The 13,157-nt window shown below is 45.6% G+C and overlaps 2 protein-coding genes across 12 annotated transcripts in view; both read left to right on the plus strand.

Moving 5' to 3' along the window:
* PASK (PAS domain containing serine/threonine kinase) overlaps positions 1 to 9,973 on the plus strand; it is a 17,934-nt gene extending 7,961 nt beyond the window's left edge. For 5 of the 11 annotated variants that reach the window (XM_015637284.3, XM_015637289.3, XM_015637288.3 and 2 more), the window contains 9 exons: positions 356 to 530; positions 2,542 to 3,437; positions 4,084 to 4,265; positions 4,662 to 4,829; positions 5,573 to 5,698; positions 6,271 to 6,405; positions 7,779 to 7,978; positions 9,176 to 9,309; positions 9,542 to 9,973. In XM_015637284.3, coding sequence (XP_015492770.1) covers positions 356 to 530; positions 2,542 to 3,437; positions 4,084 to 4,265; positions 4,662 to 4,829; positions 5,573 to 5,698; positions 6,271 to 6,405; positions 7,779 to 7,978; positions 9,176 to 9,309; positions 9,542 to 9,705 — 2,180 coding nt within the window. In that variant the 3' untranslated portion in view covers positions 9,706 to 9,973. Of the gene's footprint in view, positions 1 to 355; positions 531 to 2,541; positions 3,438 to 4,083; positions 4,266 to 4,661; positions 4,830 to 5,572; positions 5,699 to 6,270; positions 6,406 to 7,778; positions 9,310 to 9,541 lie in introns of those variants that run through there. The other 6 variants (XM_015637287.3, XR_001523280.3, XR_001523281.3 and 3 more) reach the window with 6 other exon arrangements.
* Positions 9,974 to 10,576: 603 nt separating this feature from the next.
* MTERF4 (mitochondrial transcription termination factor 4) lies at positions 10,577 to 11,755 on the plus strand. The gene is made up of 3 exons (XM_015638100.2): positions 10,577 to 10,924; positions 10,989 to 11,173; positions 11,254 to 11,755. The coding sequence occupies exons 1-3, from the start codon at positions 10,588 to 10,590 to the stop codon at positions 11,611 to 11,613; spliced, it is 882 nt and encodes a 293-aa protein (XP_015493586.1). The 5' UTR covers positions 10,577 to 10,587; the 3' UTR covers positions 11,614 to 11,755.
* The last annotated feature ends 1,402 nt before the right edge of the window (positions 11,756 to 13,157 follow it).

Consider the following 13,157-nt stretch of genomic DNA (forward strand, 5'->3'; position numbering starts at 1 on the left):
ATTTCAGTCTTTTTTACATTATTGGCATTTTTTTAGGCCTCTGAACTTCAATTCAAGTAGCTCTGAACTTCAATTCAAGTAGCTAAGGCATGATACCAATATCTGCCCAAGAGCTTTGCTAGAAAAGCAAATTTTGGCAGCCCAAAAACATATAGATTCCTTCATGTGGTGATTTCTCAAAGTAGAGTGGAATGCTTGTATTTTGACTGCTTTGCCTCAGTCAAGCCTTTTATACTAAATTCTTTAGGAAAAAGACAGACCAAGGCAGTTCCAAGTTTATTTGTAATCACTGTAGCCTCTGAAGCCTAAACATAAAAGTTTAAATTGGTGTGGTTTTGTTTCCTATTTGGTGCAGAGAGCAGCTTCTTGGCTCCATCTTTAGCACACCTTCTGTCAAGAGATGAAGAGCAGAAACTGGAGCAACAACACAAAGATGACAAATTAATACATGATGAGAATAAACAAACAAATGGGACCAGTTTCTTTTCTCCTCCCTCACCTCCTGAAGCAGCATCCACCCCCACTAATAGGTAGGCATTTCACAGACTGTATTTTCACCTGGGAAAATGAAGAGTTGTGAGGGCAGTCACCAGCAAAAGCTGATTTTTTCACCTGTTTGATAAGGGAAGGTGTAGCAATGGCCTTCCATGCTTTGCTGTCTTTAGAATCTGAGTGCTGTTTGCAAGACAAGCTGAGCTGTCCCTGCCTTAGATTTTTATTTATATCTGCACAACCTACCACTGTAAAGTTACAGAAACTCCAGCCTTAAAGGGGACCAAATATTTCATCCAGACTTAGGAAGGTAATTAGGCTCTATCTTAACTAATCATAAATAGTGGATGTTTATCTCCTTCCAGCTGGTGTTGCACTGAAATCAGGTTACCTGGGGGGGAATTCTGAGTGTTATTCCTTCTGCTGCTTGGCATAAGTGGTCAGGTCATCCATTAAAACAGGGTAATGCACTACTGAAGTCCAGCTAGTTTTTCTTGTACATTTCCAGGTCTTTTTCCTGTTACAAGGTTAGAAATTCTGTAGAAGTATGTATCTAATGCACATGGCTTAAGTCAAATTTTAGGCCTTCCACATTAACAATTCTAGGCTTCAGTTAGTATTGACTATCCATTTGAAGGTATAGACTATGACAGCACAGCTCTTGCTGCTTTTTAAAGCAGCTGATAGTGTCATTTGTTGTGCTCTGGTTGACATCTCTCGTATCATACTTGTAAGTAAGGATTCTAAGTGCTGTGCTTCATTGTTTTTCTATGCTGCATTTTTATTAATAGAAATCTTTGCAAAATACCTTGTGCCATGGGCTTCAGTAACCCCTGATAGATGGAGACATCCATTTCCTGTTCCAGATGAGGGAACTTGTTTTCAGGACTGGAAGCATCCTGATGATATTCTAAGGCCTGAACAGCAGGCCTAAGCACCAAATTGCCTTGCAAGATGAATCTTGAGCATGATGCTATTAATACCATCGAGGTTCTTTAGATAAAAATAGATGATCAAAACATTTATATTAGTTGTTCTTAATGCCAAACCTGCTGTTGTAGAGACATTTGTATAACTTTCTGTAAGATATGTTAAGAAATTGTCCCAACAGATATCCCTAGAGGCTTGTTAGTAGAATATTTTACACAAAACCCTCCCAGCCCTGGCCCTGACTGGTTGGGAAGTGGGCCATTAGTACCAGATGTTTTCTGCACAAAAAGGTGAACAAGTTATTTGGACTGTTTTATTTGTGTCTCTAAAGCTGGCCCCCTTTTTTTGGTGAACTTGGAGACCTCACCATCAAGTAATGATTTTATTTATTTATTTATTTTTATTTTCCTTATTTTTGCTTGTTGCTGAAGCTGAGTGAGTAATAAGCTTATCTTTTTATCAGATGTATCCCTTTACTTCTATGTTGCCTCAATATTAATAGTAAAATAAGATCATTCTTTCCATTGGTGTCTGTGCTCACCCCATCAGCTGGCAAAACACCTTCCATGCTGTATTAGGTGCTTTTTTCTGCTGGTAAATGGTTTATGATCTATACTGAGAAATTAAGCTGGAGAAGGAAATTATCCATAGGGAAAAAGTGCCATTTGAGTGTACTTGCTGTTCTTTGGTAAATTTGCCAGGATTTTGGATGCCTGTGGGAACAGCTTTCTGCCTTTTGCTTTTAAACTTGAAATAAAACTATTGGTCCAGGTTTTAAATAGTGACCATATTTAAATGGGCATTGTGCAGTAGGATGGTTTTCTTATTTTGTAATCACGATGTCACTGATAACCTTGAGTATTTGTACTGAGGACAGCCTTGCTACAGATGGGCTCCCAGCCCACCAGAGAGCCTTATCCCAAAAGCTGCCTTGACACAATCAGAGCAGTGGCACAGTATAGAACAGTGGAAACTTCAGGATCAAATAATTCTCAAAAGATGTTCCCTGCAAGGCTCTCTCACATCACCTTACTCAGGACAGTGGGATTTAGGTCAGGACTGGGAGATTCCAGAGAGAAGCAGTCATAGTGCACTATCTCCTGCAGTAACTATTGCCAGGTTGCCTGTTTGTTCCAGACTAGAAGACCATGTGAACACATCATCCTGTGAGCCAGTGAAGCCTTCTGAAGTTACTTGTAATTCACCTGGAACACCAACAATGGATGAGCCGTGGCCTGGGACAGCACTGAACTGCAGACAAGACTTTAAAAGCCACGTGGTTCCAGGGCAGGTGTCAGAAACAAACTCGATGTGTGATGCAAAACATTCCAGCCTCGAGCACATTGTTGTTGGCAACTGTCTGCTAAACGATCCTTCGACCTTCTTTGCATGTGAAAGAAATAATCTCTGTGATGTTTGCTCAGGAAATGAAACAAGCTGCAGTGCTTCTGCATCAGGAACTGCCAGAACCTCTGAAGATGTGAAAAAATCTGAATGGAACTGTATTTGCTCTGGTCTTGAGGTACTGGGACTGAATACCAAGGGGAACTCAGCTGTCAAGGGGAACTCAGACAATTCTTTAGGTGTTACTGCAGTTCTTGAAGGAGGATGTTGCTCTGATGCAGCAGACTCCAATATGCCAGTTGAGACAAATGATGCTTTTTCCACTCATCAAGGAGAGCAGCTACTGAGTGGTGTTGCCACAGAAGCTAATTCTGGATGGTTAGTCACCAGAAGGCATTTACAAAACTCTGAGGAATCCTCCAAAGCATTTCCTGAGAAACCTGAATTCCTTGCAGAAACTGTGGGGGACAACTCCAACAGAAATCCCCTGAAAAGCAAAGGTAGGCCTGAAGAGCACTGCCAGTTCCTCAGGCAGCACAATACGGAGATCAAAGTAACATCAACCCCAGTGAAACAAGAAGGCAGGCTAAATCCAGCAGCTCCTTTCACCTGGGGGATTCTGGAAGGCAGCTACATGGGGAATTGCTGTCACAGAGATGGTTCACAATTCAGTAAGTGAAACCTTGTCTCCTTCCCCAACTCATATGAGGGTGCTCCTTTTCATCCACACTTTTGCAGAATGCAGACATTTCTGCTTAGAAGTTCACAGTTGGAGAGGAAGGAATAAACATCTAGAGGGAAAAATGGTATTTAAGTCTACCCAGAGGGTATTAGAAAGTGAGGTAGTGTAAAATACAAAGCTGGTAAGAAATTAATCCCCACTGAGAAGTCAGAAATACTCTCAAAACACAATTAAAAAGTGTGAACCTGAAAACTTTTTCTGAACAGAAAATACAAACTCCACTGTAAAACTGTAAATTGTATTAAAATTGTATAATGGAATTTATTTTATTCACTCCTTCAGCTGCATTCAGTGGCTTGTTGAATATGTAATCTAGAATAATAGTGTGAAATGAATAAATCACAATTGGACACTGACAAGTCTCTGCTGGAGGTGGGAACTCTGGAGGTAGCTGATAGGTACCTCTAGAATAGCTGTGCTGCTGTCAGCCCCTCTGATGATTCTTTACTGAGCAGCTGTTCACCAAATTCAGGACTTTTTATCAAGAGCTCAGAATTTTCTCCTAAAACCTCCTCGTTCTTGTTCAACACCGCAGCTCCATTCTACCATTTTAATTTCCTCACCTCTCTCTACAGGCATACTCTTCGAGGTGAAATGTGCAGAACTGCAGGATCCCACTGTACTTTGCTGTGTCTGGGTGGTGAAAGAGCTTTCACAGAGCCAAAAGGAAGCTGTAGCAAAGACTCAGCATTTGTTTGCCAGCCTAGCAAACTCTCCCCAGTCTGTGGCTGATCTTTCTACTAAAAGTCTTGGAGAAGTAAGAAATCCTACTTTTGAATATTGAGCATTTCTCTCCTTGTTTGACTGGAAAGCTGAAGCTAAAGTCAAGAAGTTTTTCAAATTAATGACATGAATTGGTGGAGAGGATGTTGCTGTTTCTTCTTTTCCCCACTTTTTAATATATTAGGACAAAATCTCAGTTGCTATTTTGTAACTCTTCTGGTGTGAGGCTTCCTTTAGTTGCCTTTCCAGCCTGAAAAATGCAGTTCCAAACTTCAGGATACTCAAATAGTGCAGTTCTCACTCCCAGAACCAAAGATTACTCCTTTCATCTATTCTTGCATGTCTGTTTTCAGAATTTATTAATTTTATAAATGTAATTCTGTGGCTGGTCATTTTTTGCTGCTATTGTAACCTGCATATCTGTGCTTAGGCCATCAGATCAACTTCACTTTTTGACAGCTCCCGAAGAGCTGAAGATCTTGAAGGATTAAGAGCATGTGAAGGAGAATATGCAAAAAATTACAGCACTCTCAATCTTATTGGCAAAGGCTCTTTTGGCTTTGTCTGGAGTGCCAGGAGCAAGAAGGATCACCAGGAGGTAAAGTATTTCTTGTAGTTCTATTGCAATAATAATTTAGGATGAAAACTAAAAGGTTAGAGCATTCATGTTCTGTTAACATTACATTGTCAAAAGCTTCTTTTTGTTAGTTTGGGGTTTTGCTTTGTTTAAACAGAAATCTGTAGTAATGGAAACAGGTTAGCAAAACATTTGCGTTGATGTTGTGTATAAATGTTAGCTGAGAAAACAGGTGCAGAATGGGTTAATAAACTAATGAATGCAGCTAATGGAACCTGTTGAAAGAAGCAGACAATAATTTTAACAGAACTATAGGTTTTAGTCTTCCGTTACTAAAGATAATAGCAAACATCGAAATTTTTATTGTACCATGACTCAAGAATGGGGAGTAGACGTGTTGAGATTATGGCACCTCCTCTTTTTCAGAAGTATTTTGGGTGCTGAGAGGGCAAGTTCTGGTGTTTCCCTTGCATGGATCTTAAGTGCTCATTTCCCCCCACTGCACCCATGTGCTGTAACTGATTGATAAGACAGCTGGCTTGTCAAAGCCTTTGGAATTCAGAGCAGCAATAAATATATTTCATTTATGTGTATCATTTTGGACTAAATGAATTTAAACATTTCAATATACTATAAGCTATTCACATGGGGTTACTTCCATGCCTTGAGTAATAGGAGGCACTAACAGATTTCCTGGAAATCAACTTACCTGACACTCGAAGCCATGCTTTGGCAGGTGATGCTGAGTGCTGTTGTCTACGTAGGTTGTTGTAAAGTTCATCTGGAAGGAGAGGGTGCTGGAGGACTGCTGGGTAGATGATCCTGACCTGGGGAGGGTCACTCAAGAAATTGCAATCCTGCAGAAGCTGCAGCACCCCAGTATCATTAAGGTATAGTGGCTCAGAGTTGATGCAGTGGGGGTGTGGGTGTTCCTCTTCAGGAGTGAAGTGTCCTGTACCGAATCTGTCTTTTCAGGAAAGAAAGTAGCCTGTTCATCCTACTTTGTTTCAGAGGGTGTGTGACAGCAGACTGTTGCTTGCTTCCAGACTTTTACCCCAAACTGATCTGAAGATGTGATTCTTAACAGAAAAAAAGCTATTTCAAGATAAGATGTGTATCTTGGGAGTGTGATGTCACATCTAAACATGTACTAGTTCAGCAAATAATCTGGGCACATTGTGTTTTATACTCTTTGTTTTGAGGTTGTTGGTTTTGGAGAGGGTTTTTTTTTTGTTGGTTTTTTTCCTTCAAAAAGAGAATTCCTCTTGGATTTAATTCTGCTTGCAGTTTTAATTCTGTACTCTTTCCAAGAAACATTTGTGCTCAGTGAAATGAGACTTTAAAGATTATAATATACACCAATTAAATCTCCCAGAGGAGAGCAGTTATTTTTGTTAAAAAAAAAAAAAAAGGTACTTTTTTGAGGATGAAGCACATGATTAAACAGGTCTTTTATTTATAGGTGCTAGATGTATTTGAAAATGAATGCTTCTTCCAACTGGTGATGGAGAAGCATGGATCTGGTCTGGACCTCTTTGCATTTATTGATAATCAGCCCAACTTGGATGAGCCATTAGCAAGTTATATATTCAGACAGGTGAGAGCAGAATTGCTACATGCAGGTGAGAATTGGTTAATGTAAGAACCAAGATTCTGTGTCACTTAATACTGGCTAATCAGCTGGTGGACTGAATGGGAGTTGTGCTCAATATTTCCTCACCATTCCTTAGGGCTGATTGAAATGCTGCCTCCAGAAACCTTGCTGAAGTTTACTTAGGAACAACAAAGCATTTCCAGGAACTTAGTGCCTGTGAGGGTTTCCTGGGGAGCCATGGCCCCTCAGCTGTTACCAGGACAGCACGCAGCCCCTGTCACCCAGATACCATTCATGCTGCAGTCACATTTCCTCTGAGGAAGGAGGAAAACTCACAGAAGCTGCCCCAAGCCTACAAAAGGCCACATTTTCACTTACTTCAGTGCTTAGTTTAGACTGGTTACAGGAGTAAAGGGCTCTGCTCTTTAAATCAAGACATTATCTTGGATTTTAGGTGGCATAACGCAAAGTAACTCAGGGTAGTTTCCTCTGAGTCAGGAGCTTGCCTGAGGGCTGAATTGCCCTTTGTTTAGTGAGCTAACCCACAGCAGCATGCCCCAAGTAATCTCCCCTGGAGAGTTTTGGAGTAAATTCCTTGCTCTAGGTTGTGCAGGAATTGCTGTGGTAACCCCCCACACCTTTGCTGTGCCCACCCTGCCCTCAGCTGGGGTGCTGATGGAAGCCAAAGGTGTCTCTTGAGCCTTGTGATGGATCAGCCCTATCCTTAACCTAGCCTGGGGTTTGTAGGGCTGAATTATTCCCTCATATCTGCACTGCATTTCTCTGCAGAGGCAGATTTGTATTATAAATAGAAACTTTTCTCCCTCAGCCATCTGCTTTTCTTGTTAAAAACATTGTAGGAGTCAGGATTGTCTCCAAGGTGATATCATTCTCATGTTATCCTTAATTATGGCATTAAAGCATGAATCGTGCAGGAAAAAGAATGGAGTTCAGGAGTGATTATGTTATTTATACCGAACTTGGTTCTTAAATGCTTCGTCATCCTGCAGCATGGAAGGAACACGCCAATATCCTTCTGGAGAAACCAAAGGACCCTCCAAATGAGGCTGGGATAAAAACAGGGTAACTTGCAGGATTGTAGCAGTGAGCTCCAATGCTCACAATCTGCAGCATCCCCTCCTCCTGCACATCTGTGAGGTGAAAGCATCAAAGGCTCTTTAAAGTGTCTCTTCCAAGAGCACTGCAGCAATGATTACAGGCAGGCCTGGTGCCATTTCCAGTTACCATAGTTAGGATGTGTATCTTGTTCAGGTAGTGTCAAAACAAACCAAAATGTGACTCATCATGTTGATGATGCCACATCAACTCTCCAGGGACTCTGTGTAGTAACACCTAGTTCTTTCTGTCTCTTCCAGCTTGTATCAGCTGTTGGGTATCTCCACTGTAGGAACATCCTGCACAGAGATATCAAGGATGAAAATATTGTCATTGCTGAAGATTTCACAATTAAGTTAGTGGACTTTGGTTCTGCTGCCTACCTGGAACCTGGGAAATTATTTTATACCTTCTGTGGGACAATTGAATACTGCTCACCAGAAGTGCTGTCTGGCAAACCGTATGTCACCCTCTGAAACGTCATTTTTATGCCATCACACCAAAAAAAACCCCATGTGGGCAGGGCTGGAACGGAGAAGCCAAGCTGCTGTGCCATTGGAACGCTGCTAGAGTAACCAACCACAGGAAACTGCAGCGATGTTTGAGGCACTGCAGTGGCAGAAGTCACTGTGAAGGTTTTTGCGTACGAAGTAGGGCAATCTAGTGACAGAAGTCAAGTTGTAAAAGCTTGAATATGTACTAAGTTGTTTCTAAATCTGTTGTCAGGCTTTCTCTAGCAAAAGCTGCTCTTTCAGAGAGGTGGAGATAGCACCTTCTTGCATGTCTGTGCTTTGTATCCTCCCACTCTCATCTTCTCTGTTCTTTTTTCTACATGTTTCCCTCTGTTTTTGCAGTTTGATCCTTGTTCATCTCCCCACTGATTTTTGTACTCCTTGGGACTCAAGGATTCTTTTCTTGCTGCTGTTTTGGATGTGCTACCTAAATCTTGGCTCTTTTCCCTCTTCTTTCCCTCTCCAAGAGCTCTGTAGCTAGCAGCTGGTGCTCTCATAGCTGCTCCACAAGGAAGCCTCCCCAGCACAGGGGTGGCACTGCTGTGGTTGTACATGCCTGGATGGATCTTGCTCCTGCTTCACTGCTGTTTCCATGGATCCTTCAGGCAGCTTCTCCTAAAGGAGTGGGGGAAAAAGCAATGCAAGGAGGAGAGGAAGTTCCTGCTGGGAATGAGATGAAAGGTGAAGCAAGCAGCTCTACCCTGGGAGTTCCACCTCTTACTGTGTGAAGGAACTAGCATGTTTTCTCAGATGGAATTGAGATGGTTAATAGTTATTTCCAAATAACTTTTGTTTTGAAAGGGCTGGGAGGGTGTTTTTGCTCTTCCAGTTAAATATTTACTTCACAGTTTTGGCTGATGATGAAGAAGGTGGAGGGGTAAGTTCTTGTCACCAGCTTACATATGTGGAAGTTTGGGTGCATGTTACACATACTCATCAACAGAAACTGGTTAGCTGTTCTGTGGTTGGTTTTATTTCCTGGAGAAGGATAAAGGTCCTCAACCACATGAGGACCTTTTTAGAATTCTCACAAACTTCCTATGTTAAAATAAAAATTGGAAACAAGGGCTGTCAATGCCCTCTTTTTCTTTGCACTTTCTTTAGCATATAGCTATATACTTGCAATTTGAATTATCTCTGAACAGGTACCATGGCCCTGAGCTGGAGATGTGGTCGCTTGGCATCACCCTTTACACTCTGGTGCTTGGGGAGAATCCCTTCTGTGAGCTGGAGGAGGCCTTGGCAGCTGTCCTGAGTCCTCCTCGCCCTGTGTCAGAAGGTGAGTTCTTCCCATTTGCTCTTCAAAAGGAGCAGGTCTCTTGGGAAAGTATAAGCAGTGTTTTTTCACCCAAAATAAAGAGGAAGACTGAAAAAATGCTCCCTAATGTGTTCTGTGATGATTTGGAAAGCTGCTCAGTGCAGCAGAGTTTGGGAGATTTGTCATTCTTTGAACATAGACCATATCTCTCATTCCCAACCTTCCTGAGCCATCTTCTGCTGTTTCTGCCCAGGTCTGATGGATCTCCTGGCCGGGCTCCTGCACCCTGCTCCAGAGCAGCGCATGACTCTGGCCACGCTGGCACAGGATCCTTGGCTGCGACAACCAGTGAACCTGGCAGATTATACCTGGGAAGAGGTGTTTGCCTCTGCTGAGCCAGCTCAGACCTCAGGCTAAAGGCTTCTTCATCCAGGGATGACTTAGAAAATCTGAGCTCTGTTAGCAGGATAAGGTCCCAATGGAAGGTTACCTGCTGATACCCACATATTCTCAGTTTGTTAATGTTCCCAGGGCATGTTTCAAAGATGTGAGGCAAAGATTTTAACGTTTGGTTTTTTTTAATTGTTCATAACTTAGAAAGTATTTTTATTGCCTCATTTTACTTTTTATATGTAGTTTATATCTGTTTCTGAGAAGTGAATGAATAAATGAATGATTACACGTCTGTTGGTTTTCTGGAGTAGGTGTGCTCCAAAGAAGACTCAAAACCAGATCTGTAATTGCAGGATTTGGGTGGGATGGCTGGGTTGGTAGTGTCCTTTTTTTTTTTTTTTTAATATCAGCGTCCTGTCTATATTCAGGAAAATAGTCCTCGATTTTGATGAGACAGAGATATTGGGAAGAAGAAATAGATCAAATAAAGAGAATTTGGTTGAAACACAGGTAACAGGAACATTTTGGGGTACAGGTCAGCCGGGATGGAAGTGCTGGGGAAAAGCAGTAGTTTGGCCAGCTGCTGCAGCTCTGCAGATTAGCAACAGGACTCGGCTTAATTACTAATTAGCTTTGGACTCTGCTACCGGAATCACCTGCGTTCTGCAGCAGCACCGTGGCCCGGCTCTGGCCGCGGCGGGGATGACGAGCGGCGGCCCGATCAGCTCCAGCAGCGGGGCCGGTCTCTGCGGGCGGAGGGTTCGGGGCTGTTCGTTCCCCGAGCGCTCCAGCCCCGGCCTCCCACCCCGCCCCTCGCTCCGCCGGCGCTGCCCAGGGCGGGATAGGGGCCGGGCCGGGGCGGAGCCGAGCGGGGCGGAGCGGAGCTGGCCCGGCCCCACCGCGGCCATGGCGGGGCCGCTGGGGCTGCGCGGCGCCGGGAGGGCGCTGGTGGCAGCCCGGGCGCTCCCCGCCGCCTCCGGGCCGTGTCCTGCTCGCGGCTGCGGGGAAGCGGCGGCGCTGCGGGCCATGGGCTTCAGCCGGGAGCAGGCCCGGCGGCTCCTGGCGCTGCAGCCCCGGCTCGGCCCCGAGCACCGGGAGGCGGCGGCGGCGCAGCTGCTGCTGCTCGGACTGAGCGCCGAGGCCGCCCTGGCCCTGCTGGAGCAGAGCCCAGCGCTGTTGCGGCTGCCCACGGTGCGACTCCAGGAGCGCGCCCAGGAGCTGCGGCGCCTGGGGCTGGACGGAGGTAGGGCGACGAGCGGGGGTTCGGGGGGGACACCGGGGCTCCGCCGCTGACCCGCTGCTCGCAGGCCGGCTGCGGCGGGCGGTGAGCCGCTGCCCCCAGCTCTTCCACGTGCCCCGGAAGAGGCTGGAGGCGGCGGTGCGGCTGCTGCGGGAGCGCTGCCTTTTCACGGCGGAGCAGCTGCGGGAAGTGCTCAGGACCTGCCCCACCGTCCTGCTGGAGGAGCCGCGCACCCTCCATCACCACTTCCAGGTGAGGACCGGGACCCACCTTCCTGCCAAAACCGGCTACGGGGATAGGGCTGTGCCTGACACCCCCCGTTGTGCCCGCAGTACGCCTACTTCAGAATGGGGGTCCAGCAGAAGGAGATGGTGAAGGCTCGGCTCTTCCAAATGCCCTTTGCCGAGCTCCGGAATCGGCACATCTTCCTGGAGCGCCGGGGGCTCTACGTGACCCCACACAAAGGGCAGACCCAAACTAGTAACCCAAAACTGAAGGACATCCTTCAGGTCCCAGAGAAAGACTTCCTGGCCAGTCTGGCCTACTCAACCCCAGAGGAGTATGAGGTCTTCAAGAAGCTGCTGGCTCGAGAGGAGAAGGAGGAGGAGGAGGAGGGTGTGGACGCACTATACACAGAGGATGATGATGATGATGATTTGGAAAGTGATGAAAGTAAAACAGCCTGGGAGTGAGGAGAGGCTCCAAGGTGCCTGAGCCCTCCCCTGCTGTTGTACTCTCTGGGTGCTTTGGGCTCCCACCCCACACCAGCATAAACTGCGGTGAGTGCAGGGCCTGAGTGGTGGGGTACCAATAAATCCCATCTGTCAAATATAACGACACTCATTCCTCCTCCTTGACCAACTACTTCAAAAAAAACCAAACGGTTTCCATAAAGTGTTTTTATTAAAAAAAAAAAAAAAAAAAAAAAAAATATCTAACAAAACCCCTAATTTATTTCCAAGACTAGGTTAAAACCTTCTTGGCTGCATTTACATACTGGGCCAGCTGTGGGACAGGAGGCTGTGGGCTGCTCTGCTGGCTGGCAAGGACCAGGCATCCTGCTGCTGTGGGGACAGGTCTTGTGGAAACAGAACTGTCCCATGGCAAGGCCACCTCCACCTCTACAGCCCATGTTAGTGCTGATCTCGTGGCTGACAGAGCAGGGGGTTCAATACTTTCAGACCATGACTCCAAACCCTCCTGTCTGGGTTTCCCTTTGCCCTGCTCTTCCTGGTAGGGAGGGCTGGCTTCTCCTGCCCTGGGAAGGCAGAGCTGCTGTGCCTGCCAGGCAGCTGTAACAGCACCAGGCAGCCTTGGAGGAAAACAAGGCATGTCTGTCCTGTGGGAGCTAAGCTAGAGCTGGTGCAGGAGGGGAGCAGCACATTGGCCAGCTGGTCGTGGCTTCACTTTGTCCCTGCCTCTGCAGCTGTGCCTGCAGGCTGAGCACTGTTACAGCACTCCTGGGAGGCAAAGGGTGGTCACGGGAGCACTGACACTCCTGGGCCTGTCCTGCTCTGAGAGCATCTTCCATGCTGCTGCTTGAGACGTGTGGCTGAGCAACAGAGGATATAATAATAATAATAATCCCACTCTGCTGGGGACATGACACTATACCATAACTGTGATATATCTCTGGTATGTATTAATTTATAATATACACTGTGTATGTTAATACACAAATCTATGTTTAACTAGTGTTGTCATACAAACTCACAAAAACTAGGAATGTTTCTAAGCTACACTTTTTCTTTCCTTGCCTGCCCTGCCACAGTGCTGGGTGCTGGTCCTCTCCTCCACATAACCCTTCAGCACTGGTGCCACAGGGAAGGCAAATTCCATGTACAGTGCAAGGGGGTGGCATGTGGGGCTGGCTTCCTCCCCAAGCCTCTGCTGTGCCCTGCACTGCTGTGGAGGCAACTACAAGTGTGGTGGTACTGGCACACCTCAGCTGACAGACTTCACCCTACAGATCACATTTAAAATTATTTTTAGGTGCTCTATTGGTTTCTGAGCTGGAAATTTGGTTAAAAACAGGGCTTGTTTACAAAGCAAAGAAAAAAAGCAGGCAGTAGAAGCTGCCTCAGTTTCCCCTGCTAGTGCAGAGGAAACAGGAGTGCTCCTCTACTGCCCATGCTCACCTCACCACTTGGAGCTGCTCACTATTTCTAATTCATCTACAGAGGCTGCTCCTCAGAGCATATTTTTGGGGGCCGGATTTCAGGTGATGGCTAAGGCA

Source organism: Parus major, chromosome 9, assembly GCF_001522545.3.
Source record: "Parus major isolate Abel chromosome 9, Parus_major1.1, whole genome shotgun sequence".
NCBI classification, from domain to species: Eukaryota; Metazoa; Chordata; class Aves; order Passeriformes; family Paridae; genus Parus; species Parus major.

Coding starts and splice junctions, on each gene's coding strand:
- MTERF4 (XM_015638100.2), top strand. CDS start 10,588: ATGGCGGGGCCGCTGGGGCTGCGCGGCGCCGGGAGGGCGCTGGTGGCA. Junction 10,925..10,988: donor GCGCCTGGGGCTGGACGGAG/GTAGGGCGACGA, acceptor CGCTGCTCGCAG/GCCGGCTGCGGCGGGCGGTG. Junction 11,174..11,253: donor CCCTCCATCACCACTTCCAG/GTGAGGACCGGG, acceptor TTGTGCCCGCAG/TACGCCTACTTCAGAATGGG.